This window comes from Miniopterus natalensis, chromosome 6 (assembly GCF_054644295.1).
Source record: "Miniopterus natalensis isolate mMinNat1 chromosome 6, mMinNat1.hap1, whole genome shotgun sequence".
Taxonomy (NCBI): domain Eukaryota; kingdom Metazoa; phylum Chordata; class Mammalia; order Chiroptera; family Miniopteridae; genus Miniopterus; species Miniopterus natalensis.
Genome location: NC_142086.1, coordinates 85,501,542 through 85,528,898, shown reverse-complemented (window position 1 = coordinate 85,528,898; position 27,357 = coordinate 85,501,542). Strand labels below are relative to the sequence as shown.

The window sequence follows — 27,357 nt, the reverse complement described above, 5'->3', positions numbered from 1 at the left end:
CCCGACCCCACATTCCCCTTCACATTCCAGTTGTTACCTAATCTCTCATGCCCTTTGAAAGGCAAACTTAAAGAATTGCCCTGTGCAGCCCTAGCAGTTTGCTCAGTGGTTAGAGCACCGGCCCCCGGACGGAAGGGTCCTGGGTTCGATTCCAGCCAAGGGCACATACCTCAGTTGCAGGCTTGATCTGAGAGGCAACCAAATGATGTGTCTCTCTCACATCGATGTTGCTCTCTCCCCCTCCCTTCCACTCTCTCTGAAAAGCAATGGAAAAAATATCCTCATGTGAGGATTAAAAAAAAAAAAAAAAGACTTGCCCTGTTCAGGGCATCCGTTCCTGCCTCTCGCCTTCCGCCCTTGTCTCTATACTAAAACAAAAGCCATTCATCAGACACTCCCAGGCCTCATCTTGCTCATTGTCAGCAGCCTTGAGATTTGAAACTGTCTTCCCTTGGCCCTCTCTGACCCTCCTGCTCCTCCTGCCACCACCCCGGCTCCCTCCCCTCTCCTGGGGTCATTAACAGTGCAGTTCCTCAAAGCTCAGTGTCTCTTCCTGTGTTTCCCCCATGTCCCCTACATTCTGATGGTGGGCACAAACCCATGCCCACCATCTATATGCTCCCAACCCCCAACGTTGTCCTTCCAGCTTGGCCTTCCTCCCTGAGCTGGCCCCCGCGTCCAGCTGGCTGAATGGCATTGCCTCTTAAGGCCTCTCAGGCACCTCCAACCCAGCACCAGAACAATCCAAGTCGGAACAATCTCCCACCAGCCCACCCACTGGGACCTCTACCATGGGTAACTGGGATTCCTCCTTGACCTTCCTGTCACCCCAGCATCCAGTGTGTCACCCAGCCCTGGTGGTGTCGCCTCCCGTTCATCTTCCATATCTGTGCATCGTCACCGGCTCTTTAGTCTGAGCTGCCGCCTCCCTTCACCCAGCCTCCTGCGGTCCCCTACACTGGCTTTTCTCCAGGCTGCTCTCTACGCGCAGCGCTGATTCCCTCATCCCTTCCCCTGCCTCCCTCTTTCGCTCACTGCAGCTTCCCATTGCTCTTGGGTTAATGATTCGAATCATAAACGTGCCCTCCTGGACGCTGCAGTTGCTCACCCCACCTACCTCCGGACGCCCGCCTGGAGCCGCTGGCCCTGCTCACTGGGCCCAGCCACGCGGGCCTCCTCCACCCAGCAGGCCTTGGCCCTGTCTTCTCTCCGTGTCTGCAGGGCTCTTCACCCTCCCCTCCGTTTCTCTGCTCGCTCAGTTCCCACAGACCCTTACATCTCAGCTTAGATAAGCTTCTGTCAGAGGACTTCCCAAGTCACTGTCTAGGTCAGATGTCTGTCATATGTCCTCACAGAGTTGTATCTCTTTCCTTGAAAACACTTAGAACAGTCACTGCTGTGAGTATCACCAACATATGAACGCCACAAAAACTAAAACATTTCTATCTGTGTGCGTTACACTCCCACACCTCACACAGATCCTGGCACGTGGTAAGCACCCAAAGATGTGTTGAAAGTGAATGAAATGAATATCTAATGTGTAGCCTGTATAAAATGTGCAATGCTTTAGCAGAGTTTTATTAAAATAGGATGGAAATTCTAGTAAAAATAATTAGGCCAATACTGAAAATGAACAAGAAATGTGGCGGTGGCCGGGAGTAGGAGCTAAATTGTGCACGTGTATAAATGTAACGCATTTCATTTTCCTTCAGTGCCCACAGTCTGTTGCATTTGCCACCACTTGGTGGCAGTAGAGGCACAGTTTCTAATCCTGAGGGTGCTTGTTTGGGATGCTCACTCTAGTAACAAAGTCCAGCTTTTTGTCAAAAATAAATAAAATACATAAAATTGTTAAATAACTAAAACCTACATAAGTTGTCTATAATCATCCAAACTGAATATAGCACATTTCCATGTTATCAGATAAAGTTTGAGATTTCTGATAGATATAGGTATGTTTAATTTATGGATTTTCATGCTGGATGGGACTTTAGAAGTCCGTTCAGCTAATATCATGCATTAAACAGCTAAGGACAAACAGCTAGCTGTCCTGGCAGAGCTGGAACTGTGCAGAACTCAGATGTCTTGCCTCACCAGCATTTTTCCTTGTATACCATACTTCCTCTCTTCTCCATCAGTATTAATTCTTAAACTTCAATATTAGAGTGACCAAGTTTATGAAGCAAAAAATTGGGACATATAATCTCAAAAGCGGATGCATGACTGAAATGGGGCTCCTGAACGCCCTAAGACCTGTGATCATCTTACCTGTGTAATACTATTTTTATAAGCTGAGGGAAGGGCTTTTCTATCTGTTTACCATCCTGCTCAACTTTGAGTTGAGGCCTTTCTTTCTGTGGGAAGACCCTCAACCTGGGTCCGGCTGCCGTTTCCTGACCCAACTCCACTGAGTTCCTGCCAGGAAAGCCGCAGAAGTGACCCTGGGCCCTTCTTGATCACAGAGAGGCACATGAGGTCCACCGGTCCCATCACTGGTGATGAGCCTTGATGACCTGGTTGAGGTGGTGGTGTCTGCCAGGTTTCTCCACAAGGTCACCTTCTTCCTCTTTGTATTTGGTTAGTATTGTGCCAAATCCTGTCCCTTATCCAACTTATGTTCACTGGTCTTCAGCACCCATTGACGACAACTGCCTGTTTCAGCTACCTCCTGATAGTTGCCGAGTAGCCAGTGTCTATTTCTACTGTTCCTTGTACATTTATTAGTTGTTACTCTTCTGTAAGGACCAGCTTCCTCTTGCTTTCTCACTCATTCGTAGCAGCATGGACTCCTGAATTCCTATTTGATTTAAGAGGTAGTCCTCTCACAGCCCCCTTATTTATTCTGTCAAATGTCCTAGATTGGACCAGTGCAAACTTCTTCAAGTTGGCATCTGTGTCCTTTCACACACACCAGCCTTACCTTGTACTCCACCTGCCCCAGGCCTGAATCATCCATTTCTGCGAGGAACCCTGGTTCCTTTTAGCGGGGAGTGGTGCTCAGTGTGCTCATTGTTACTGGGGTGTCATTTCTTCTAGGCCTTCTCAGAGAGCAGAGGCAGGAAAAACACACACAGAGATACCTCCATATACATGCACACACACATAAATCTAGAATGACTTCTGTATCTATATACCTATATAGATATATAGATATCTATACCAACCCAATATTTCCTGTTCCACTCCGACACCTCAGGGCTCTTTCTACCCTCCCCTGTTTCTACGTAAATAAAACTCTTTCAGGCACCAAGAAGCTTGGCCTCCATGAGTCTAAGTATATTATCTCCTTAATTAACTTACTTGCTCTGTGTAATTAATATCCTGACCTTGTCAGCTCCCTGTCACCTTTTGTCACTCCCTTGCCCTCCCCAAGCCTGCCCCTCCTTACCCTGCTTCCTCCACTTCCTGGCGTTGCCGCCACCACGCCTCTGCACAGGGGCCGGCCTTCTTGCTTTGTTCTAAGTCTCCATCCAGGATGCCATCCGGAGAGTCTGCTCTTTGGTCCTGCTAATTTTTCCCTGACACAGACATCCCAGCAGCTCCCGGGGTTGATGGTCTTCTTCCTGGATGTGGTCCGGGTGACAGTTTCTAGAAGCTTGAAGTTACTTCCCCAAAGCCTTTGGATTCGCCCTCTTCTTTGACTCTTTATAATAGTGCATTTCATTTACATTTTAATAGCCTGCTTTTGGTCTCATTTTGATTCTTGATGTTTTTCGAGGTAACCTGCATTAGTCTCCTATTGCTGCTATAAAAAAATTACCACAAACTCTGTCTTAAAACAGCCCAAATGTATTCTCTTACTGTTCTGGAGGTCAGACATCTGAATGAGTGTCTGGGAGTTTAAGATTAAGATATCAGCAGGTCTGGTTCCTTCTGAAAGCCCCAGGGGAAAACACATTTCCGTGCCTTCTCTAATTTACAGAAAAGCCTGCACCTGGCCTGTGACCCCTTCCTCCATCTGCACAGCCAGCAGGGAAGCGTCTTGTTCTGACCTGGGTCCCTAATCACAGTGCCATCTTCTGACTCCTCCTGTGTCCCCCTTATAAAGGTGTTTGTGATTACATCAGGGCCAGGTGGATAATCCAGGATAATCTCACCTTGCGATCCATCCATCAGTCATTCTGCGAAGACCCTTTTGCTACATAAAGTGACAGGTTCTGTTCCCAGGGTCTGGGGATTCACAGATTCTGGAAATTAAGTTGTTACATCCTGTAGGGTAGTAATTAATCAGCCTATTACACTACCAAATGCAAGTCCTAAATCTTTTTTTTCTTTTTTTTAACTTTGTTTCTTTTTTTTTAAATATATCTTTATTGATTTCAGAGAGAGGAAGAGAGAGGGGGAGAGAGAGAGATAGAAACATCAATGATGAGAGAGAGTCATTGATCGGCTGCCTCCTGCATGGCCCCTACTGGGGATGGAGCCCGCAGCCCGGGCATGTGCCCTGACCAGGAATCGAACTGCGATCTCCTGGATCCTAGGTCAACACTCAGCCTCTGAGACGCCAGATGGGCCTTAAATTTTATGTTTCAATTACAGTTTACATTTAATACTATTTTGTATTAGTTTCAGGTGTAGGGCATACTGGTTAGACAATCACATACTTTACAAAGTGTCTCCCCGATATTTCCAGCACCCACCTGGCACCGTACACAGTTATTACAGTATTGCTGACTGTTCCCCGCACTGTACTGTGCATCCTGTGACTGTTCTGTAACTGCCAACCTGTGCTCTCACTCCCTTCCCCGTCGCAGTCCCCCTGCCCTCTGGCAGCCAGCAGTCTGCTCCCTGTCTCTGTCAGCCTGCTTCGGTTTTGTTTGTTTACTTTGTTCTTTAGGTTCCACATATAAGTGAAATCATACGGCATTTGTCTTTCTCTGTATGACTTATTTCACTCAGCATGTCCATCCATGCTGTCACAAATGGTAAAACTTCATTCTTTCTTAGGGCCAAGCAAGTCTCAAGTCTTAAAAATGGGATTTTAAGTCCTTTTATTAGGGCGAACAATGAGCTGCGTGCAGACGCTGATTAGAAGGCGAGCGCCTGGGAGCCCTCGAGCGGCCGCGCCTGGAGACGCACCTCACTGATTCTTAACAGCTGCAGCAGCAGCGCCACTGTGCGTCCGTCGCAGCGACAGGGTTTCACCCAGCTCCTTAACTTTTCCATTCTGATAGATGAAACTGGAATCTAATTGTCTTAATTTGCATTTAACTGACGTAGAGCAAGTCTGAACATCTTACATGTGCCTTGGTTGTCTGTTTCTGTGACGTGCGTGTTCGGTAGTGTGTTCATATCCTGTGCCGCTGTGCTATTGGGTTATTATAAGAGTCCTTTGTAAACCAAGGAAATAAGCTCTTTTCATATGTATTGAAAATAGTTTACCCATTTCTGATGTGTCTTTTTACTTGATTTCTTTTTGTCATACAGAAATTTTGCATTTTTATGCAGCCATTTTTACTAATTGTTTCCTTTGTGGTTTCTGGGCTTTATTTCTTACTACATTCCATGTCTTCTTTTAAGACTTGTTTTTAACATTTACCTTTTTAATTCCCTTCTATTTATTTTACTGTGAGGAATGAAACAAGGATTCACGTTTGTTCCACGTCCCAGGCAGATGCCTGGCCCGCAGTTCCCCGTCACTTACTAAACGCCCGCTTTCTCCCCCTCTGTCTTACACCAGGTTTCCAGATTTACTGGTGAGGTCTTAACATTTGCTTTCTGTAATGTCATTCTAGGTTTTCTGAAATATGTTCTTTGCTTAAAAAGAAGCCAAAACATGTCCAAAAATACTACCTTGGGAACGTCATAATCACAGCAGTGTGAAGACCTCGGCTTGGACACACAGCCGGAGCCCACGCCGCGGGCGAGGCGGGTAAGGAGCGCGGGGATGCCGCCCTTCACTGCGGACTCTTAGCATGTGTGCAGTTTTCGTCTGCCTTGTTGCAAAAGCGGAACTGAAGACAACTGAATGTAGTATTCAGATTGACCCAGGTGTGTTTCTCAACCGTGAACGTTCTCATTTCCAATTCTGTAGTTAAGTGAACAGGCTGTACAAATTTATTATTGTCGCAGGTAGTTATTCCTTGGTGTGTTCCAGAAAAGCATGATCAACTGGGTCGCTTGTTTTTTAGAACAGTATTTTTGTTGTGGGGTTTTATTAAATTTATTGGGGTGACATTGGTTAATAAGATTATATAGGTTTCAAGTGTACATTTCTGTGACACACGATCTGTATATTGCATTGCGTGCCCACCACCCTCAGTCAAATCGTCTTCCGTCACCACGTATTTGGACCCCTTTTCTCTTTGGGTTGTATTTCCGAGGTGAAGAAACTGCTATAAACCCTATAATGATAGAGACATGGTGAAATTATGCTTCAAGGGCAGTTAAACAGTGTTATACTGTAAACACTGATGGTTCAAAATATAAATGCTGTCAAAACCTGAACTATATCCTACCCTAAATTTCATATATCAAAAAGAGTGTGCTAACTATAGTAAGCGTTAATTACATGGTTACTAACTTTGCTTATTTTCAAATCCTTGAAGGCAGAAGTTTGTGCCCAGCAAGCACTAAATAAATGTTCTTTGACTGAACTTTTAATTAATTAGTCAGCTAATCAAGAAGAAAATAAGGTAGTTGGCCTAAAACCTGGATTTTTCAGTAACTCACCACATAATCAGAAATTCGTATGTTTTTACTGATAACAATGGTGAGGTATAGTCTGTTTATATTAATACAAAGACCATCTAAAACAATGGAATCAACTTAAAAGTGTAGTTGTAGGTCTAGTATTACTCATCAATCAGTTTTTATCAGATCAGTGAGAAAACTGGTATTTAACAGGCATTGTATTCTGGAGAGCTGCTTTTTCCCCATGTTATATCAATGTTTAGTAAACTGAGAGACCAGGATGCCATTCTGTACTGTATCACATATAGGGCACTCAAAGCTCATCTTAGCCCTTTGTAGGCCTGTGATTCAGAGGGAATCTTTAAAAAAAAAAAAAAAAAAAGGAGCTGTATTTAGGCACATCCTGGAACTTCAGTATTCTGATTTAGGAATGGAGAGACCACCACTCCACCCTAACCTGCTGATGTTGATAGTCTCACTGTTCCTATCTCATCAAATTCAGAGTGAGTTATACTGATTAATCTAAAAGATCAAGGGATAAGAGGTTATGTTCCATATAGTCTAAGCTTTTGAACTCTAGAATAGATGTAAAAGAATGAAAGCTGAATGGCATGTAGTTCCCATAGGCTTATTGCAGGTTTTCACAGAGTTTGACATTATAAGGTTGCAGTAATAAATGAGTTGGGTCAAATTATGTCCATTTTGGGTCAAGCATATGGTATAGTGAAAAGAACTTGAAAGGCAGACAGACCTGGATTCAAAACTCAGTGCTCCCGCTCACCAGCCCTGTGACTTTGGATAAGTAACTTACTGTTCTGAGCCTTAGTTTGCCCATCTGTAAAATAGGCTTAATGATGCCTATTTCTCGGCACTGTCATAGTGATTAAGCAAGCTAATATATGTCAGCTCCTACCTCTGTGCTTGGCACACAGCAGGTGGTGGTGGTGTGGTCATCATTCAAGCATTTATAAGTAGTGGTTAGGTGGCAGCACCACGCTAGGCCTGAAGCTACAACTGGAACAAGACAGTCTCTATTTGCAGGGAGCTTCAGTCTAATGAGATTACTCAGGGAGCTGTTCCAGGTAAAATAGCTGATGGGGAAACTGACTGACTCTTGGTGGCATCCCTCACAGGCAGACACCAGCAGCGTCCTTGACAGTCCTGGTGTTATCCCAGAATTCCTCTTCCAAGAAGGGGGACTACTGTGTGTTGATTGCTTACTGTGTGACAAGTACTGGGCTAGGTGTTTTACAGTCTCATTTCCCCCTGTAATAACCCTCTGAAATCGCTGTTCTCATTCACATTTACAAATGGCCAAGACCACTTAACTAAGTGACTGACCCACATTCAAACCTAAGTGGTCAGCCTTCAAGTTGTCTGTCACCTACTCTGTGAGTCTCCCGGTATTGTGGCAGTGGGACAGTTTGTGACTGCAATATGAAAATCACTCTTGAGTGAGGGCTTTATCACACAATGCCATAAGAGGCGATTTCTGCAAGGAGCGTTCAGACGGGGGAGGAGGAGAGGTCAGCCAAAGTTTAGCTTGTGGCAGGAACAACTGGTCGAAAACAAATTATTCTTGTGGGTTAGCAACCATTGTTCAGGCAATCAGGATTTGTCAAGATGCGTGGGGAGGAAATTGGAGGCTAAGGTCATGGGCCAGAGGAGGTGGGGCGGTGCCGCCCAGGGACACGGACAGGCGAGGCTCCGAGGGCTGCTGCAGAACATTGCGGCCATCAGGGCCTCTTATAAAGCATCTGGGGCTTTGCCTGTGCTTCTGCCACGGTCACATGGCAGCAGTCTCTGGAAAGATTAGTTCTTTATTTAGGATTGTGTAATGTCGCCACCAGTGTGTAGTTTATCATTATGATACGTAATGAAAAAAGACCTGACCTTGAGGCTGGAAAACATGGAGAGTCATGTTTATGGACCATCATAACCTGCCTGAGCCTGTTCCCTTCATGTGGCTGGGATTACGTGATGTGAACGTGGTCTGTAGGAAGTAAAAGCTCTAGCTAAATATTAAGTATAATGCTAATATCACTGAGACAATGACTTGGGCTACGATTCCTGTAGTGGGGAGATTACGAACTGCCTGATGGATTTCATCAGAAGAGGCACAGCTGGAGAGTCAGGCAGATGCAGAGAGAAACAGATTTAGAGGCAAAAAAACCTGAGTAGAGAGAGTGGCGGTTAGATTCCTGTCGGGAAGGACCTGATGGTAGCTAACTTCTCTCTTGCTTTCTTAATAAAACAGGAGAATTGAGAGTATTAAATGAAAAAAATATTCCTTTTAGAGGCTCCATGAGGTGGATTCCTTTATTTCAGAGTGCTGTCCGTAGGCAGATGTAAAAGCGATTCTGGCTGTGGGTATTGTGCCTTAATGCGGCCGCCTTATGGAGAGACGCGGGGCCCCGGGCTTCCAAGCGGTTAGCTCTGTTCAGGGCATGCCTTTGGGCCCTTCTTGTGTCTGATTTCTGTTCTCTCTAAAGCATTCCTGGTCTGTAAATGGAGAACTTTTGTGTTTAAGTTCCTTTAAAGTGTACTTAATATGAATCGAATCCGCCCTACATAAAAGAAGTGTGGCTCTTTGTAGGTTTTAAATTAGTTTCTCAGTCATGACCTTAGGTTACCAAGACTTTTGACCGTGTGGCACCATATGCCCCTGATTAGATATTAGGATCACACCATCAAATTTCATTTTTGTTTTTATCTTTTAAGTATATTTCTTTGAAGTCTACTGTACTATCGTTTAGTTTCCAAGTAAGATTTCTATTTTCAAATTCAAGAGTTAAATATATAATAACTAGACAAACTTAGTTAAATTTTTTTCCAGATCCATTATTTATAAAAGTTTGGGGTTTGTATAGCTGAAAATATGGTTAGTTATTTGCTAAACAAATGTAAATTTTCCACTTGGTATATTTTCTTCCAAAGGGTCCCTGAACCCTGGATGATTTTCTTACGTAAATCAGCATGTTTCTCTGAATCGCTGCTTCTGTCACCATGTAGAATATAATCAGGGAAGTTATATTCATGTCATGATAGTCTAAGTAAAACATGAAAAGGAAGGCAAATCTCCTGAACTAAAATATAAAAAACCTCATAATCACAGGTCAAGTAGATTCATTCTAATCTATATTTTTAATATCAAAAGTATGTGCTTCGTCATTAGTAAAGAAAAGTGTGACATCTGGACAAGCAGATCTGGGTTTTGCAGGCGCTGTATCTGTATTTCACGTCAGCCACCCAGACTGAGCAAGTCCTGTCACTCTCTTCAGTTCTGATCAAGGCCAAAAAAATCCCACTGGACAGCCAGGCTGAGAGGGAGAGTATAACTCCCTCATTCATAAGCTGTTGCCATTGCTTTTACCTGATACGAACTTTATCTTATATTACCTGTGAACATAATTTCACCAAAGTCTGCTCTCAGGGGTCTTATAGTTTATGTAGAAAAATATAAAAATCGAACTGAAATGTGTCCAGAAAACACTTCAGAATTCTCAGTTACCCATTATAGTTCAGTGCTATAAAGCGCAGGCCCTTTTAATGTCAGTCGCTGTCATCTAAAACCCCTTCCTTGGGGCAGGTGCGCCATGTCTCTGGCCGGTACCGCAGGAGGCCGTGGCGATGAGCGTTTCCCCAGCGCGGCCTTGGGAAGCAGCGGGCCGTCGGCAGAGCCCGGGAGCTGCGGGGGCCCAGGCCCGGGCCCCGACGTGGCCCAGCTCCGCAGGAGCAGCCCCTCCGCGGGGAGCGTCGCCTACTGCAGGTCCCAGTGCTCCTGCACGAGCTTGATTTCTTACTACGATTACTCGGAAGGCTTTCTCTCTGAGTGTTCAGCAGCAGCCCGCGAGGGAAATGGTTTGGAGAAGCCTGTGGTGAAGGACAGGAAGGAGAAGAGGAACTACGCTTCTAAGCGCTCCCAGCCCAAAGGTAAGGAGCAGACTGTCCCAGCCAAGACCACGCACCGGTCACAGCAACGCCACTAACTAATGCACCCACCTGGAAGTGGCCCACTCTCAGTTTTATCACTTTTCCATGCTGTAAACGTGTTATAAGTGAAGTTTTATGGAAGGAGTTAGGAAGTAGAGAAATTAAGAATAAATGCAGCCCTGGCCGGTTTACTCAGTGGTTAGAGCATCGGCCAGTGGACTGAAGGGTCCCGGGTTCAATCCCGGCCAAGGCTCGATCCGGGAGGCAACCAATCGATGTGTTTCTCTGACATCAATGTTTCTCTCTCTCTCTCTCCCCCTTCCACACTCTCTGAAAAGCGATGGAAAAAAAAAATAAATGCGAAGGGCTGTGCCTGGTTACCATTCTCTGGAGCAGGATGGACTTTGTACAGCAGCCCAGGGCTGTGCTGTGGGCAGAGCTTGAAGACCTGGAATTTAGTCTGCTTTCACTGATGACTTATTTTTATTAGTATTTTTCTTACTCTCCACCCGAGGATATTTTTCCATTGCTTTTCAGAGAGAGTGGAAGGGAGAGAGAGAGAGAGACATCGATGTGAGAGAGACAAACCGATTGGTTGCCTCCTGTATGCGCCCCAACCTGGGCCAAGCCTGCAACCGAGGTACATGCCCTTGGTCAGAATCGAACCCGGGACCTTTCAGTCCCCAGACTGATGCTCTAATCAGTGAGCAAAACCGCCTAGGGCCCGATGACTTAATTTAAATTTACTTTTGTATTCAGGAAAAGGTGCTTGCTAAAAATGAAAGTTAGGTGTAACATGCAACACCCAGCCCTCTCGCACAGCTTGCCCTGTGAGCCCCCGGTGAGGCTGGTTTCGTTTCTAGTTAACAGGTGGCCTTGTTACAGAGCACCACAGTACCTGGATTTCAGTGGCTTCTTGCCTTACATCTCAGCTGAAGAACTATGGTTTGAATCACCAATGACATATAAATTCCTGTCTCAACAGCCCAAGAAGATGGTCTCCAAGTCCGGTGAGGCATGTTGGCAAAGATAATCTTTTGAAACAGAGATGGTGAAAGGTCATTGATAATGTCATTTCCTTGTGGATTTTGGAAGTACCAACACCTTCACCTCCTCACTGCCCAGACTGGAGTTGGCCCTGCGATAGCCTTGGTCTCCCCATTCCCTGCCTCCCTGCCCAGACTGTGATTGGGTCCTCCCACTTTAGGCAGTTCTGGGCTTGTAAATATTCCTTGTGTGAGAAATAGCCAGGAGTCTTCTCTACTGTGACTGTGAGAACTGCCATCAGTCAACAGCTAGAAAGTAACAGCCTGTATGTGTGGGGCACATCTAACTGTCTCATCTACCCAGTGTCAGTCACCCCCAGCCTGAATAGGACCCTCTGTGCCACTTCTGGGTCACCCAGACTCTTCGGTTCCCCTCTTCCTGGCTAGACAGCAGGGATTCTTAATCTGACACCCATGCTGTGAACCCCATGAAACTCTATGCATTGTTTCTGTTTGTGTTTGTGAGCTCTTCTAGCGAAAAGGGACCATAGCTTTCTGCAGATTCTCAGAAGGTTCGAAGCCCCTTTTCTAGAAGGTGGGAGTCCCACACCCCTGGCAAGGCCCAGGGCAGAAGACAAAAGCCCGGCGCCCTCTCTCACAGTGGGGCTCTGGCATCGGGACAAGGTTGTCACAGCAGAACATGCATCGCGCTTGGCTTCTACAGTCCCACCCCCTCGGCTGCATCAAACCTGCGAAGCTCCGAACACCAAACATTTTTCATACCTTTGGCACCAAAACTGACTTGGCAACAAAAACCTGATTTGAACTCATCTTTATTTCACTTAGTGTGAATAATCATATCTATTTCACTATAAGAATATTTTTTGATTAAACTGTGCTGTCCCCAACCCTACTGGGATGGAAGCACCGTGGAAAATATCACACATGCACCGTAAAAACTAAAACCCCCAAATTCAGAAACGGCGTGGCCCTAAGGCCTTATGACAAGGGATCGCTGCGTTTTACACGGAGCCCGTGCTCTCGTGGGACCGTGAGGAGGCTGCGGCACTTGTAGAACTTTCTGCAAGAGACAAGCTGTATTTTGAGGCCTGAGCACCATATTGTAAATTAACTTTTTAAAACTGAACCCTCATTTATTTGTTCCACAGATGTTTATTGTGTGTCTTATGCAAGACACCTGTTCATAAATTGAGAGCAAGCCAAGTCCGCGCGGTCACCCGACTGCCCCCGAGCTCTGCGGGCGCTCTGGCCCTGCGAACGCTCCGGAATGAGTTGAACGTCGCCGCATCTGGAACAAGTTACCCGCCCCACGGACCTTGCACGCTGCACCGCGAGCTTGAACCCGAGCCGGAGCAGCGGGCCTCGTCACGGAGTGTGGACGGGGTTCCTCAGTTTCTCCTCTTAGTCTCTTGTTCCCTCCAGCTCATGTTTTGCGAGAGTTTGCCAAAGAAATTTAAGCAGCGAGTAATGAATATAATTCGAATCCAAAGCCGGCGCGGCCCCTTCCCAGGGGGAGTCAGTGCCCGCTCACTGCCCCCATGCTGGCGGTAGCTGACTGACCCGGGGGCCGGGACCCTGGGTTAGGGACTGCCAGAGGGGACCTGGAATTCTCTAAAGCGCAGCGACAGCTGAGATCATGTTCAGGTCCCAGCTTAGAAAAGCAAATGCTACGGCAGGAAAATCCTTCACAGAGAAAGATCATGTGGATGAAAGGAGGACTCCAGTCTGACAGGATGCTTGCTTCGGTCAAGTTTGGGAGATTTACCTAAGTCAGTGTAAATAATAGCAAGCAATATCTCTCTACAAATTAATTTATGGTTATATCTCCTTTTGTAGAAAATACTTCCAGTGCTCTTTCAATTATACAGGGCGGGGCAAAAGTAGGTTTAGGTTGTTCATATGGAAAATAACACAGTAATTAATAAATAATAATACAGGAATAAACTGTTTCACACATTCACAAATGTAGCCACTTTTGCCCAACCTGTATACCCTTCTTCGATGTGTTTCATTAATACAACGCCAAAATGTGTGATAGTCATTCAAAAAGTTGGTGTACCGAAAAGGAAGTTATTTTACTGCATCCCATCTCCGGGACGCCTTTGCCCTGGTGTCTGCAGTCGGGCGTTGTCTGTAGTCGGGTGTAGATGGAAGACCTAGGGTCACGCTGAAGACCCCTTTCTGACAGACGGACACCAGGAACTGTGGAGAACAGAAAGGGAAAGGCCCGCCCCCGGACCCTCTTCCTACCCTGGTCCTTGGCGGAAGAGGGCATGCCTGTGGAGGTGAAACCAGTGTCGCCTGGAAGAGGGAGCGAGCCTGCTGCAGGGCTGGCCCGCAGGAGTGGGCGTTGGCTCTGGATAAGCAGCAGAACCAGGCCGAGGGCGCGGGAGGCCTTGAGAAGACTCTGAAGCCCCAGAGGAAAAGACCAGGAGAGGGGACTAGGTGAGGCCAGGAGGACAGCGGAAGGAAACAGCATGGCTAGGGGGACAACAGCTCTGTAAACGGGGGGCTGGGGCCGAGGGTGACCCTGGGAAGGAGGAGGCTGGTGCGGCCAAGTGTGAGCGCGGTGCACATCCTTGGAGCTGCTCCGGAGAGCACGCTGCCCTACGTGAGGAGTGCCTTTCGGTTAACTGTGAATTTAACGGAACGTGTTTTTGGTGAGTGAACTTAATTTGAGTGTTTTTAGCTCAGTGGTTTAAAATTAAGTATCATAAGAGTAGTTTAATCATTGAGCTAAATCTGTCTTAATTGTGTGGAAATGGGATAGAAATGGTAAGTTTTGCCCTTATTGTGTGTAGGTTAGGGTAATGAGACATAAAACCATTAAGGACTAAACCCACTTTAATTTTCTGTAAGCCTTATAGTTACATAAGTGTGCCTGATGTATGTAATATGAGTTTGTTCCCGACCACTCAAATGCCAGGTGGTACATTTACCTTTCTGAAGCAAACTGGCTTGTCTTCTTGGACCCACCCAGTAGGGTAAACTAGAAATTTAATCTCAGGTGTGTTTGGGGAATGGAGGGCAAATGGAGGGCCTTACACAGACAAGAACACTTGGGGAAGGGCCTCTGCTCCTTCATTTTCATCACTTATGTGTTCCTTGTCCAAGCCCATGTGATCTTTAAAAGGCTGACACCTCCTCTTTGCAAAGCACCCGTGCCATCTGAGCGCATCCCACCTGCGGCCTGGCCAGTGCTCCCAGGGCTGTGGGGTTAGTCTCCAGGCACCCACTCATTCTGACAGCCCACGCTCCAGTCACTTCAGACAGGACACAAGCCTCACTGCCTACACGACCCACCGCCCTTCACTCTTCTAGTCTCAGGGAACTCCCTGTCTTGTCCAGGGTAATGTCACCCAAGAGCTGGAAGACATTACAAGTTGGAGGTCAAGTTCAGTCATGCTGGGCATGGCGTAGAATGTGACAGCCGCTGCCTACCCATGTTTTAACCCAGCCTGATCCACGCAACCTGGGTCTAGGGCTCCCCTAGCCAGTTCCCAGGCTGTTCAAGTGGCCTCGACACAACCACAGGCACCTATTCACTGGCCTCATAGGTGTCACAGAGTCTGGCCTGCTCTGCTCCCCAGTTTCCAATGTACTCCAAAGCTGATTCCAAAACACTCAATACTCAACCATAGCCTCTACTCAGTTGCTACCAGCAGGAAAATAAATCCCATGGGAGGCACAGTTGTAAAGACAGTTCATCAATTATTGATGTGCTACAGATACTGTGATGGTGGTCACATCCACGTGGTCTTTCCCAGCCAAGGCTCAAATGCTGCAGCCCCAGAAAGCATCGCCCTCTGTTTCTTTTGGCTCATTGTTTCCGTCGCAGGCAGAATCGCCTTTCCCATGACAAGCATACTAAGCCACATCTCGGAGGATGTGTCCACACTTGGTCAGGAGCCTAAGGGCACAACTCCAGTGACCTGGGCCGTGGCGTTCCCTTCTCTCTCAAGGATGAGAACCGGAGATTGTAGGTTCTAGGGTCCAGGTTCAATCTCTCTGTCTGAATATAGATGCACTGATATGTACTCACGCACACACATTTACATACAGAGGTGCACACAGATGCACACATATGTATCATACAAAGGCATATATACGGATGGGGACAGTGGTGCAGGCACACAGACCTGGGCTCCGTCTCCCCATTTACTAGCTGTGTGCTCACTGGTAACTGACGCTGCTGAGCACCCGTCTGCTCATCTTTAAAATGGGATAACATTATTAGAAACACTTTGTTTAAAACAAACCCCTGAATGAACACAAGCCCTTAACTACCTCATTTAATGCCCAGCCAAAGAAATGGAGGGAAAATGCTCTTTGTTGGATTTATTGAGAAATGGTGTATCTCTACATATACTCTAAGCAGTAAAATGGTTTTTAAAGGATCTTTTTGAATATATGAGATCTTCATATTTAACATTGGGCTCTAATGTTACACTCTAATTACCTCATAACATATTATTAGAAGGTCTGCCTTAGATCATCTATATAAAGCATTCAGTTCAATATCTAACATATGATATGCACTTAATAAATGTTACCCTGTATCATGAATTTTAGTTTCGCTTTATAAAATAAGTACAGGTTTCAGAGTCAAAGAAAACCTGGCTTTCAAGCCACTATGTCACTTCATGGTTATGTAACCTTGGAGAAATGACTTAAAACATCTAGCTATAAAACAGACTACTACTGACCCTAAAGAATTGAATTAAATGAGAGATCTCTGTATGAAGTGCCTGGCCAAGCATGGCTATTCATTCAGTGTTGGTTCTTTCCACTTCCAGCTTTCACGAGTATGTACATCTGTGCAGGAGAGGGGGGATACTACATGCATTCATATCTGTGTATCTGCATATCTATAGCTATATATAACTAGTAACAAATTGGATTATCTGCTTAACAGGCCAGAAGGAAATCTCAGCTGAAAAAAAGCACAAGTGGAACACATCATTTTTAAATCCTAAAATCAATATGATTACCCAGAGGAGAGATGCCCTGACTCAGCGCGTACTCTCAGCAAGGTTTCATAAGATTAAAGAACTAAAAAATGAGCTAACTGATATACATCGTAAATTGGAGGCCACGGTCATGGAAAACCAGTTTTTGAAACAACTTCAGATTAGGCACTTGAAAGCTATAGGAAGATATGAGATTTCTCAAAATAATGTTCCTCAGATTGTGGCTAAGCATCAGAATGAAGTTAAAAATTTAAGGCAGCTACTTAGGAAATCCAAAGAAAAGGAAAGAACTGTATCTAGGAAGCTTAGAGAAACCGACAGTGAATTGCTGAAGACCAAAGATGCCTTGCAGGCTCTGCAGACACTTTCTGAAGACAGAAGTCTCGCAGAGAGGGAGGAACTTACCCAGAGACTGGCTACTCTGACGACAAAAATGGAGGCAAATGACAAACAAATACAGGTCTGTATGTCAGAGGCCTAGAAGAGTTAAGGTTCCAGGTTAATACGAGGGCACACAGGCGCCTCTGCCCCTGCGTGAGGAAGCACAGCCAAGTGCCTGGCTCTGCGGGCGGGGCGGGCGGCACACTGCTGGGCAGGGGGCAGGGCAGGGGAGGGGAGGGGAGGCTCGAAGGAAAGACTGAAATGTCCCTTCTGTTACAGTGAGTGAGCACTAGGCTCTTTATATGAAAATGGCCATTCCCTTGTTAGGGGGGATTTTTTACGTGCTGAAAAGGTTGGGTTGGGTTGGGTTGGGTTGGGTTGGGTTGGGTTGTGCTGTGCTGTGCTGTGCTGTGCTGTGCTGTGCTGTGTTGTGTTGTGTTGTGTTGTGTTGTGTTGTGTTGTGTGCAGCCTGTCTTAGAAACCAACCCTCTGCTTCAAACCCTTTATTAAAAGGCTACTTCCCTAAAAACCTCACAGCGTGTCTCTTCGGTCCCTTGCCCTGCACTCTCCCTCATCAGTTTGCCCAGTCACTGCAACGTACATTTTTGGTATTTTAGAAATAGAAAAATTTCCCAGATAGTACTCCTGGGAACAGAGAGGGAAAAGGAGTGAAACTACTTGAAGCAATGAATGGATTGCTTTTCCTTAACGATGCATGGTTGTCCAAGGCCTGGGGAGTCCAGTTAAGGGATGATTTGGGAGAACACCTTGATTATATTGAGAATTCTATTTTATGTCAGATAGTTTTTGGTCTCTTTAGACATAAACGTATAATTGGAATTAATTTACTGTTTAATTCCTTAATGTGTGTGGGTGAGAGACAAGTATCTCCTATGATCTTGAAATAATTAGAAAATATCAATTCATTTCAACCCACTTTTTAAATCTCAGATATTTCTTCTTTGGTAAAATCCTCCACTATTTTCAAAGAGAATTTTCTCACCAAAAATGGATATGCGAGCTCCAGAAAATAATGGGCACCCTGGCTCCACTCCTGCAAGCAGGACACCAGAGTTCTCTGATGTGGCCTTTTAGGTAGCACTGGGCCCATCTTAGCATGTGTCTGTCATGCAAAAGTAAATGTATCTCTATCTCATCTACATACCTTTACATATACATATTTTTATATCGATGAACAAAACAAGAATTCAAGAATTGAGTATTTTCTCATCAGAAGCACTGGTTATGAGGGAAATTCCATCTAGTTGTAGGGCATTTTGTTGGGGGAAAATGTTTGTGGGCCAAAACATGTATGTATTTTTTAATGTTACTATTTTAGGGAGTGGGGTTTTAGTGATTGTTTCATCCTTATAACTTACCGTATTTCCCACTTTCCTTTAATGAGAAGGTATTAATATTTTAATGGGGGAAACCATACTTTACAGGGAGGGGCGGAAGAAAGCCTCCGTCAAAGTCCAGACCAAACAGTCCTCCAGTGAAACAGTTCATTCCAGAGAGAAGGTGACCGTGCCGCAGCGAGCCCTGTGTGTAGATGGCGATTGTGCTGACCAGTGTGTGCGAGGGGCCCTGAGTCCCCGTTACCAGGACCGCAGTCCACGATGGTCTGCACTGATGCTGGACAACCCTTTAGAAAGAGGCTGGGAAGATTTTTAAGGAATACAGCAAGTCCTCCAATAACGTTATTTCGTTCAATGTCGTTTCGTTATAACATTAGGAAGAAAACACCGATTCCTGGCCGGGGCCACTCTCTGAGGAGGTCATTTTCTCCCCATGGCTGCGTGGGTTTTCTCTGGGGACTCTGGTTTCATCCCGCATCCCAAAGATGTGCACACGAGGGGAATCAGTGGGAGTGGGAGTGGGAGTGTGCCCTGTGCGGAAGGGGTGGCCTGTCCAGGGTGGGTCCTGCCTGGCACCCCAAGCTGCCGGGAGAGGCTCCACCACCCATGACCCTGAACTGGAATCAGCAGCTGGAAAAGAATTAGCTTGTTTTTAGTCACCTTTCTTAAATGTCTGTAGAGTCACCTTTATTTCAGTGTTTAATATTAGAATGTTTTAGGTCTTTGTTTAGAGGTTTGGTGAGGTTTTTATGACAGAAATAGGCCATAGGACCTTAACTCTAACTTATATCCATTGGTTTTGTTCTACATTGTTCACTGAAAGTCAGTTTCCAAGAACCTATTGACCCGGTAGGTGAGCACTTACTGTACACGATGCCAAGTTAGAAGAATACTTCGGATCAGCAGAACTGCTTAGGTTTAAAGTGTGACAGTCATTACAATTATTGATTTTCAGGACCTGTTCAAAAAACTTTTTTATCAAATTCTAGAATATAAAAAACAGGTTCAAAACATGATATTTATTCTCTAGAGTCGTGACCTGGGATTTTGATATTTGTGGTCTTATTTTAATTCTACTGTATGTCCCCTATAAAAGCCATCACTAAAATTATATTAAAAATGTATACTTCTGCCCAGCTGGCATGGTTCAGTGGTTGAGCATCGACCTATGAACCAGGAGATGGGTTCAATTCCCAGTCAGGGCACATGCCCAGGTTGCAGGCTCCATCCCCCATAGGGGGTGGGCAGGGGGCAGCCGATCAATGACTCTCTCATCATTCATGTCTCTATCTCTCTCCCTAAAATCAATAAAGATATATTAAAAAAAAAATGGTACTTCTTGCCCTGGCCAGTTTGGCTCAGTGGCTAGAGCATTGGCCTGTAGATTGAAGGGTCCTGGGTCCGATTCGGGCCAAGAGCACATACCTCGGTTGCAGGCTCTATCCCTGGCCTCAGTCAGGGCATGTGTGCAGGAGGCGACCAACCGATGTGTCTCTTTCACATCGATGTATCTCTCTCTCTCCCTTGCACTCTCTCTGAAAAGCAATGGGAAAAAATATCCTCGGGTAAGGATTAAAAAAAATAAAATTTGCACCTCTTGCCCTCACTGGTGTAGCTCATTTGGCTGGGCATTGTCCCATGCACCAACGGGTTGAAGGGTTGCTGGTTCAGTTCCTGGTCAGGGCACATGCTGAGGTTTTGGGCTCAATCCCTGGTAGGAGGCATGCAAGAGGCAGCCGATTGATCTTCACACACATCGATGTTTCTCTCTTTCCTTCTCCCTCTCCCTTCTTCTCTCTCTAAAAAGTCAATTTTAAAAATAATTTTTAAAAATATTTTTTAAATTTGCACTTCTCATAAATGTAATTAGTTCCGTTAAAGTAGAAATTTTAATAAAACTACACTGGTTACAGAATAGTTGGAACATATACTGTTTTTAGAACCTGGAGAAGCAACTCAGGTTGAACAATAAAGCCTTCAACCGGCAGTTGGCCGTCGAGAACCAGAAGACTTTAGCTGCCCAAACAGCTAGGAAGACTCTGCAAACAGAAGTCAGACACCTTCAACAAAAACTTAAGGTACTTCTTTTAAAGCAGAATGTAACAAAATGTGTGAAATTCTGCTTCCCAAATTGTCTGAGCTATTTATGCCTATTATATCTTTAAATTATTTAACTTCAGGAATAGGTTTCTCAAATTAACTTTTTCCCCTGCAACCATATGAACAGATGGAGGACCTGAAATTACGATGTGTTAGCAGCCTGGTGAATGTGTACTTAATTGGAAAAAGTAAAACTCTATTCTGTTCATTGGTAGGACTTCTTACTATTTTTATTTCATCACATAAGATAGTATTATTGTATTCTGTTAACATTTTAATGGAACCCAAAGTTTTTTAAATTTTTTTTTTATATATATCTTTATTGATTTCAGAGAGAGGAAGGGAGAGAGAGAGAGAGAAACATCAGTGATGAGAGAGTCATTGATCGGCTGCCTCCTGTATGCCCCCGACTGGGGATCAAGCCCACAACCTGGGCATGTGCCCTGACCAGGAATTGAACCTCGATCTCCTGGATCCTAGGTCAATGCTCAACCGCTGAGCCACGCCCGGCTGGGCAAGTTTTTAAATTTAAAACTTATAACATTAAAATATTTAGAGTAATTTTAGTGGCCGCTATATTGTACTATGCAAAAGAATAAGAAATGTCAGGGGACAGGAAAAAGGGAAAGAAGCTGGCCTGGAAGTTTTCAAAAACATTGTCCCCATTACAATAGTTTGTCACTCTGTTAAAAATACTTTTTTATGTCAGGAATGGTATTAATGATATGGCCTATTTCTATTTCTGCTAGAATTACAGATTTTATTCAAAGAATACTGAACTTGCCCTCACAGGTGTGGCTCGGTTGGTTGGAGCATTGTCTAGTACACCTAAAAGTCGCCGGTTCAGTTCCTGGTCAGGGCACATATCTAGGTTGCGGGTTCAATCCCTGGTCAGGGCGCACACAGAGGCAGCCAATTGATGTATCTGTCTCACATCAATGTTTCTCTCCCCTTTTCTCCCTCTCTAAAATCAATAAAAATTTTAAAATTAAAAATAAAAGAGAGACACTGCCCTAAAAAAACAAAAAAACCCAAAGAATATTGAACTCAATTTGTTTTTTAGAAGAAATCGAGGTTGCTAACAGCAAATACTTACAGAAAAGCTGGTTTTTGGCTCTCTCTAGGAGAAGGACCGGGAGCTCGACATTAAAAACATCTATAGTAACCGGCTACTAAAAACTCTACATGACAAAGAAGAGGATCCACAAGGTATGTTTTAACTATTTTTTTTCTCAAAATCTGTTCTTAAGTATCTAGTGAGGTTTTCCTAACTTATGTCACCAAATGAAACACACTTGTAACTCTGGAAGAATAACGGACCTCACTATGGCTGAAATGCTATAAACGAGTAGAAACATGTTCCCGTCTTCCCACGTCACTCAGTCCTGCGCGTTGCTTTGGGTCGAAGGAAAGGGGGACTTCTCAGCTCAAGGCAAAGCGGCCGCCAAATGCTAAACTTTCTAAGAATATCTAGTGTGGATTTAAAAATCAACTGTAGCCCTGACCAGGCAGCTCAGTTGATCAGAGCATCTTCCGAATATGCCAAGGTTATGGGTTCGATCCCTGGTCAGGGCACATACAAGAATCAACCAATGATGCATAGATAAGTGGAGCAACAAATCCATGTTTCTCTCTCTCTCTCTCTCTCATTAAAAAAAAATTTTTTTTTTTAAATCAACTTTAACCCTGGCTGGTGTGGCTCTGTTGGTTGGGCATCTTCCCAGGCCCCCAAAGGGTGCTGGCTCCACTCCCGATCAGGACACGTGCCCTGGTGGTGGGCTCCATTCCTGGTAGGAGGTGTGCAGGAGGCAGCCAATCCACGTTCCGCTGACACATCGATGTTTCTCTCTCTCTCCCTTCCTTTCTCTCTAAAAATCAATAAGAAATTGTTTAAATAAATACATAAAATTAAATAAGTAAAAATCAACTTTATTTAGGTACAGTTTACCTCACTAAAGTGCATCCGTCCTAAGAGCGCAGCGCAGTGGGTTTTGACAAATGCATATCTATTCACACGTAACCGCCGCCGAGTCAGGACGTGGAACCCGCCCCCTCCCGGGGAAGCCCCTGTGCCCACTGGGCGCCCAGCAGTGCCCCGTCCCTGGCCTGAGGCGACGGCCGAGCCCGTCAGAGCGGCGCAGTTTGCGTGTCCCGGGACCTCCCGCAGGTGGATCCCGAGTGCTGCTCCGTGCGCCCGGGCTTTTGCCCAGCGTGGTTTTGCGGGCCACCACGCTGCCGCCTTCGTTAGTCTGTGCTGCCCGCTCCTGACCTGTTTCCTCCTCCGGGGCAAGATGTACTCGCTTCCCGCCCCCAAGACCCCCAGCGTGGCACTCTGCTCAGAAGAGGCACAACAGGAACGCTCGCCTGTTCGGTGGCAGGAACGGTGTGTTTACTTTTAAAGGCAACCACCGCAAATGTCCCTGCCTTCCTTGGTTTGCCCCTGGTTTACAACCCAGAACACCAGGCAGCAGAGTAATGACGAAATCAGCCGTGGCGTCACTGAAACGGATGCCTCTCCAGGGAAGGGGCGTCTGGGTTTCGGGTTCGCCCCCTAGCCTGGGCCTTCTAACCGCTGGTCAGCAGGGCGCCACGGGGTGGCAGGGCTCGCGCTCACAGCTGCGTGTCTAAGCTCTGAGGCTCGTCTGCAAGCAGGGACAGCCGGTCCCCCAAGAGCAGCGCAGACCCACGCGAATGCCCGCTGGCTTTGGACTCGACCACTGGGACACCCAGAACCTTCGTGGCCCAAAATAATACTAAACAAGTGAAATGGCAGGGGAAAGGTGATAGCGGAATATGTTATATACATATTGAAAAGTTTTAGAAAATACTGTACTTAAGTTGCAAAATGTCATTTTTATACTTAAAATCAATATTGCTTCCAAATGTGAGATACGTTTCTTATATATAATGTACTTGTTCTGTAGTTTCTTCAACAAAAGCAGTACAAACAGACAGGAAAAGTGTTTCATTAACAAGCATCAGACACCAGGGAACACAAAAACCGGAAGCGACTAAGGTACAGCAAATTTGAAATCTTGCAACATCTAATTAACATACCTTTACAAAAATAGGCTATAGTCACTTGATTGATCCAAAAAGTATTGTTTTCATTGAATTAAATACAATTTAAAATTATCTGTACCCAAAAGATAAGTTTTTGCTGCTTTTCTGAGTTACAGGATAAAAATACAACAGGAAACACTGGTCATAAAGAAAAATCACCTGAAGTAGTCCCTGTAACTCCCCACTATGTCAGTAAACTCCCAAGCCAAGAGGATTCCAAGAGAAAATATGAAGGTAATTTAACAACTTTTAAGCTTTTTCAACTTTTATTTAATTTTTTTAAGTTGTGAATTACTGTATGTCTGTGTATAAAAGACATATATGCCTGGCCAGCATGGCTTAGCAGTTGAGCATTGACCTATGATCCAAGAGATGGCAGTTCAACTCCGGGTCAGGGCACGTGCCGGGGGTCTCGGGCTCGATCCCCTATGCGGGGCATGCAGGAGGCAGCTGATCAATGCCTCTACTGACTGCTGTGCAGGAAGGGCAGGGGCAAGCAGGCCAGGCGGGAGCCCAGTGCCATGCCCCAGGCAAGAGACAAAGGTGGCTCAGAGTGGGGTTGGGGGGAGTGGAGGTGGGAAATAAGCAATTTCAGCTGTTAACAAATTTTAATATTTGCATTAAGTATTCTTGGGTGTAATATTATTTAGAATTAACTATACATCTTGCTGGCTTCTTTGATCACCACTAATTCTTTTTTTTAAATCGTCATCCAAGGATATTTTTTCTATTGCTTTTCAGAGAGAGTGGGAGAAAGAGAGAAACATCGATGTGAGAGAGACACATCGATTGGCTACCTCCAGCTAGCGCCCCTACCAGGGAGCTTGCAACCGAGGTATGTGCCCTTGGCCAGAATCGGACCTGGGACCCTTCAGTCCTGGGGCCGACGCTCTAACCACTGAGCCAAACCGGCTAGGACTCACCACTAACTCTTGAAACATATTTCTTCTCTTGCTAGAATTCCTCTCTTATTATTTTGGAGTATAAATGATTTTATTTCAGAAGGTGTGAAATATGTGAGAAAATTTTCCAGCTCTTTCATGTCCAGCACTGTCCCCTCTCCCCCTCAACGACGGGCTATTCTGACTTTTAAACGATGGCCTCGTCTGATCAGTACGTCTGCCATTGCTGCGGGATCCTGCGTGACTATGCCTGCAACAGGTCTTTCCTCTGAAGAGGGGGAAGGCTGAGCTCAGGGCTTCTGGCTGCCTGGGCGAGGGCAAGGAATGGACAGCCCCTCTTCGCCTGGCTGTGGCACTGACGCCATGCTGAGAGAGCTTCTGTCAGGGCACGTTCACCCACCTCATCACAAATGCCCGAGCTCCGCAGGCTGCACGTGCCACTGTTTATTTAACCATGACCTCAACAGGCATTTAGGACGTTTCGCTGTTACTTACCCATGCTCAGTGACATCCTTATATGACGTATCGTTGTGTATTTTTGTAGGGTTTGGTCCTAGAAGTAAAGTTGTCGAGGCTAATATGTTCACTTAAAATTGTGGATCGATACTGCTCAATTCTACCCAAATAAAGCTATACCAATTTACACACCCCAACTGGGAACAAAAGTTCCCATTTCCCCATATTCTCTCTGGGTCTGGAAATTACTTCCCAGTTGGGTGGGTAAAAATATCCTTGTTTTAACTGGCACCACCTCCAGCTATTGGTGTTTGAACTAGTAGTAACTTATTGGCAGCTTTTAGTTCTTTAATGTGCTTGCCAGGAGGTGCAAGTGTGGCAAACATGCATGCCTTCTTGAAATAAAAGACCATTCATTTTGAAGGTTGCCAAATTGACTCTTTTTCTGATACAGATTTATCAAAGGAAGAGGAACATTTGAAAGTACGAGCAACTCTGGAGAACACTGGACGACAGAGAGACAAAAAGGCAGATCAAGAGAAGAAACCCACTGTAGAAAAAGAACAGGAACTGCCGCCAAAAAGAATCCAAGTCACTCGCCCTGAACAGGAAGGTCAGCGGGAAGATGGCGCAGCAAAAGAAAAGCTTAAAAAAAGTCTACAAATAAATGACACGAACGAGGTCCTGAATAAAACTGCCGCTCTAAATACCAAAACACCCCTCAGACAAAGAAAGCATTACTCGTTCACAGAAGCGACTAAAAATCTGCATAATGGGCTTCCCGCTTCGGGCGGGCCAGCCAACCCCGGGCCCTGGAGATGCAACCACAGCACAGGCAAACGGCCAGACCTGAAGCCCCGGCACCCTGTGGGCGGCTATGAGCCCTCTTTTGGTAAGTCTTCCAAAACGAGAGCAAAAGATGCAACTTTCAGAGATAAGAAAAGCAGTCTGATGGAGGAACTCTTTGGATCGGGCTGTGTCTTTAAAAATGACCAAGCAAGTACTGCTACTGAAGGGTCTGAGGAGACTTGGAAAAGTAAGATGCATCAGCCACCCCCTGGCCAGGCCTCCGCCAGCAATGCTTTTGGAGATTCTAAAGCAACTGTGGTGAATTCTGTTCAGTCACCTTCACCTACAGAAGAAAAACCAAACATAATTATTTAAATAAAATCGATATTCTAATACATTCCGGTCTGATGTTCTGGTAAGAAAAATCATGAGACGCCAGGAGCCTGGTCAGGTCAGAGAGAGAACACTAGTTTGACTAGCATTTCACCCACTTATGCCGGCAACTGAAGTGTTATATTAACTCTAAACGAAAATGATTTGTATATAGAAAGATTTCCCTGCTTGATTTACCATAAGTATACAGCAAATACAATTGGCATGAAGAGAGCTTTAGATATTTTAAATCAAACAGGTGTGTCTTTTCATCTAAAGCTAGAAACAATACCCAGCATTTTTTAATAGAAACACAAACCTATAGCTATCCATAAATACACAAATGTTAATGCCAGTAATCCCCATTCTGTGGAATCAGGAGATTTTGTTTCCTCTCTCCTTTTCTGTACTTTCCAAGTGGGATTTTTTTTAAAAGCAGCGAACAGTTCTTTTTTAGGTACTACTTTAATAATTTTAAAATTTTATTTTAAAAGCACACATCAATATTCATAAATGTATGGAATCATTGGAAGAATCATAAGAAACTGGTAATAGTGGAAAACCAGAAAATTAGGTGACGCAATTAGGTGAAAAAAAGGTTATTTTTTGTATATATTTTTTTATTTATTGTTGAAAGTATCACAAATGTCCCCTTTTCCCCATTGACCCCTTCCACCTCCCGTCCCCACGACACACTTCTCAATGTATCTGTTCCTGTGTCTTTTAAATTCAGTACCATATTTGTTTATCATTAACCCTCACCCGAGGATATTTTTCCATTGATTTTTAGAGAGAGTGGAAGGGAAGTGAACCCATGACCTTAGGTCCACAGGCCGACGCTCTAACCACTGAGCAACACCAGCCAGGGCAGTACCATATTTATCTATTTAAAAACAAATAGTTTTTGAAAAACCACAATGATGTGAAATGACAAACATTTAAATTTCCCCTATTTAATCTTCATTAACTATTATGTGGAAAGCATTAACAGCTGTGAACTGTAAATCTTTTCCTCTAGCCTCAGTGAGACTTGTCAAAATTGCAGTATTAACTGAAAGAATATATCCTTAGGAGATAAATATTTCATTTGAAATACTGTCAGGGGGACTATATACGGATTAGTGTTCCAAGGACGGCCCTGGGCATGTGCGCCTGGCCGCCTCGCTGTTGACTGTGTAAACCGTCCTTGACGCTTGCAGCTCCCTACAAATGGACACCAGACTGGGGCCTCTTAAGGGACCCTAGACCCTGCAGCTTCCTGTGCTGCTACCATCTCCCCCTCAGGTTGGCTTCTCATCCTGGTGGCCAGAACGTACCCTGTGTGGTGACTGACACAGTGGAAGCTGGTGTCGGAGTCCTCACGGTGCTGTCTGCTAGAAATACAGCTGTGTTC

General features: G+C 45.1%; 1 protein-coding gene across 1 annotated transcript; it reads left to right on the top strand.

Annotated features, from left to right (window-relative positions):
• Window positions 1-16,488: 16,488 nt before the first annotated feature.
• Window positions 16,489-25,967, top strand: LCA5L (lebercilin LCA5 like). Its single transcript, XM_016220899.2, has 6 exons — window positions 16,489-17,003; window positions 20,223-20,360; window positions 21,507-21,591; window positions 23,307-23,398; window positions 23,562-23,679; window positions 25,258-25,967. The coding sequence occupies exons 1-6, from the start codon at window positions 16,557-16,559 to the stop codon at window positions 25,965-25,967; spliced, it is 1,590 nt and encodes a 529-aa protein (XP_016076385.2). The 5' UTR covers window positions 16,489-16,556.
• Window positions 25,968-27,357: the final 1,390 nt, after the last annotated feature.

Excerpts from the sequence above, each read along its gene's own strand:
- LCA5L (XM_016220899.2), top strand. The coding sequence starts at position 16,557 with ATGATTACCCAGAGGAGAGATGCCCTGACTCAGCGCGTACTCTCAGCA. Across the intron at positions 17,004-20,222 it reads CAAATGACAAACAAATACAG|AACCTGGAGAAGCAACTCAG; the intron begins GTCTGTATGTCA and ends TACTGTTTTTAG. Across the intron at positions 21,592-23,306 it reads CAAAGAAGAGGATCCACAAG|TTTCTTCAACAAAAGCAGTA; the intron begins GTATGTTTTAAC and ends CTTGTTCTGTAG.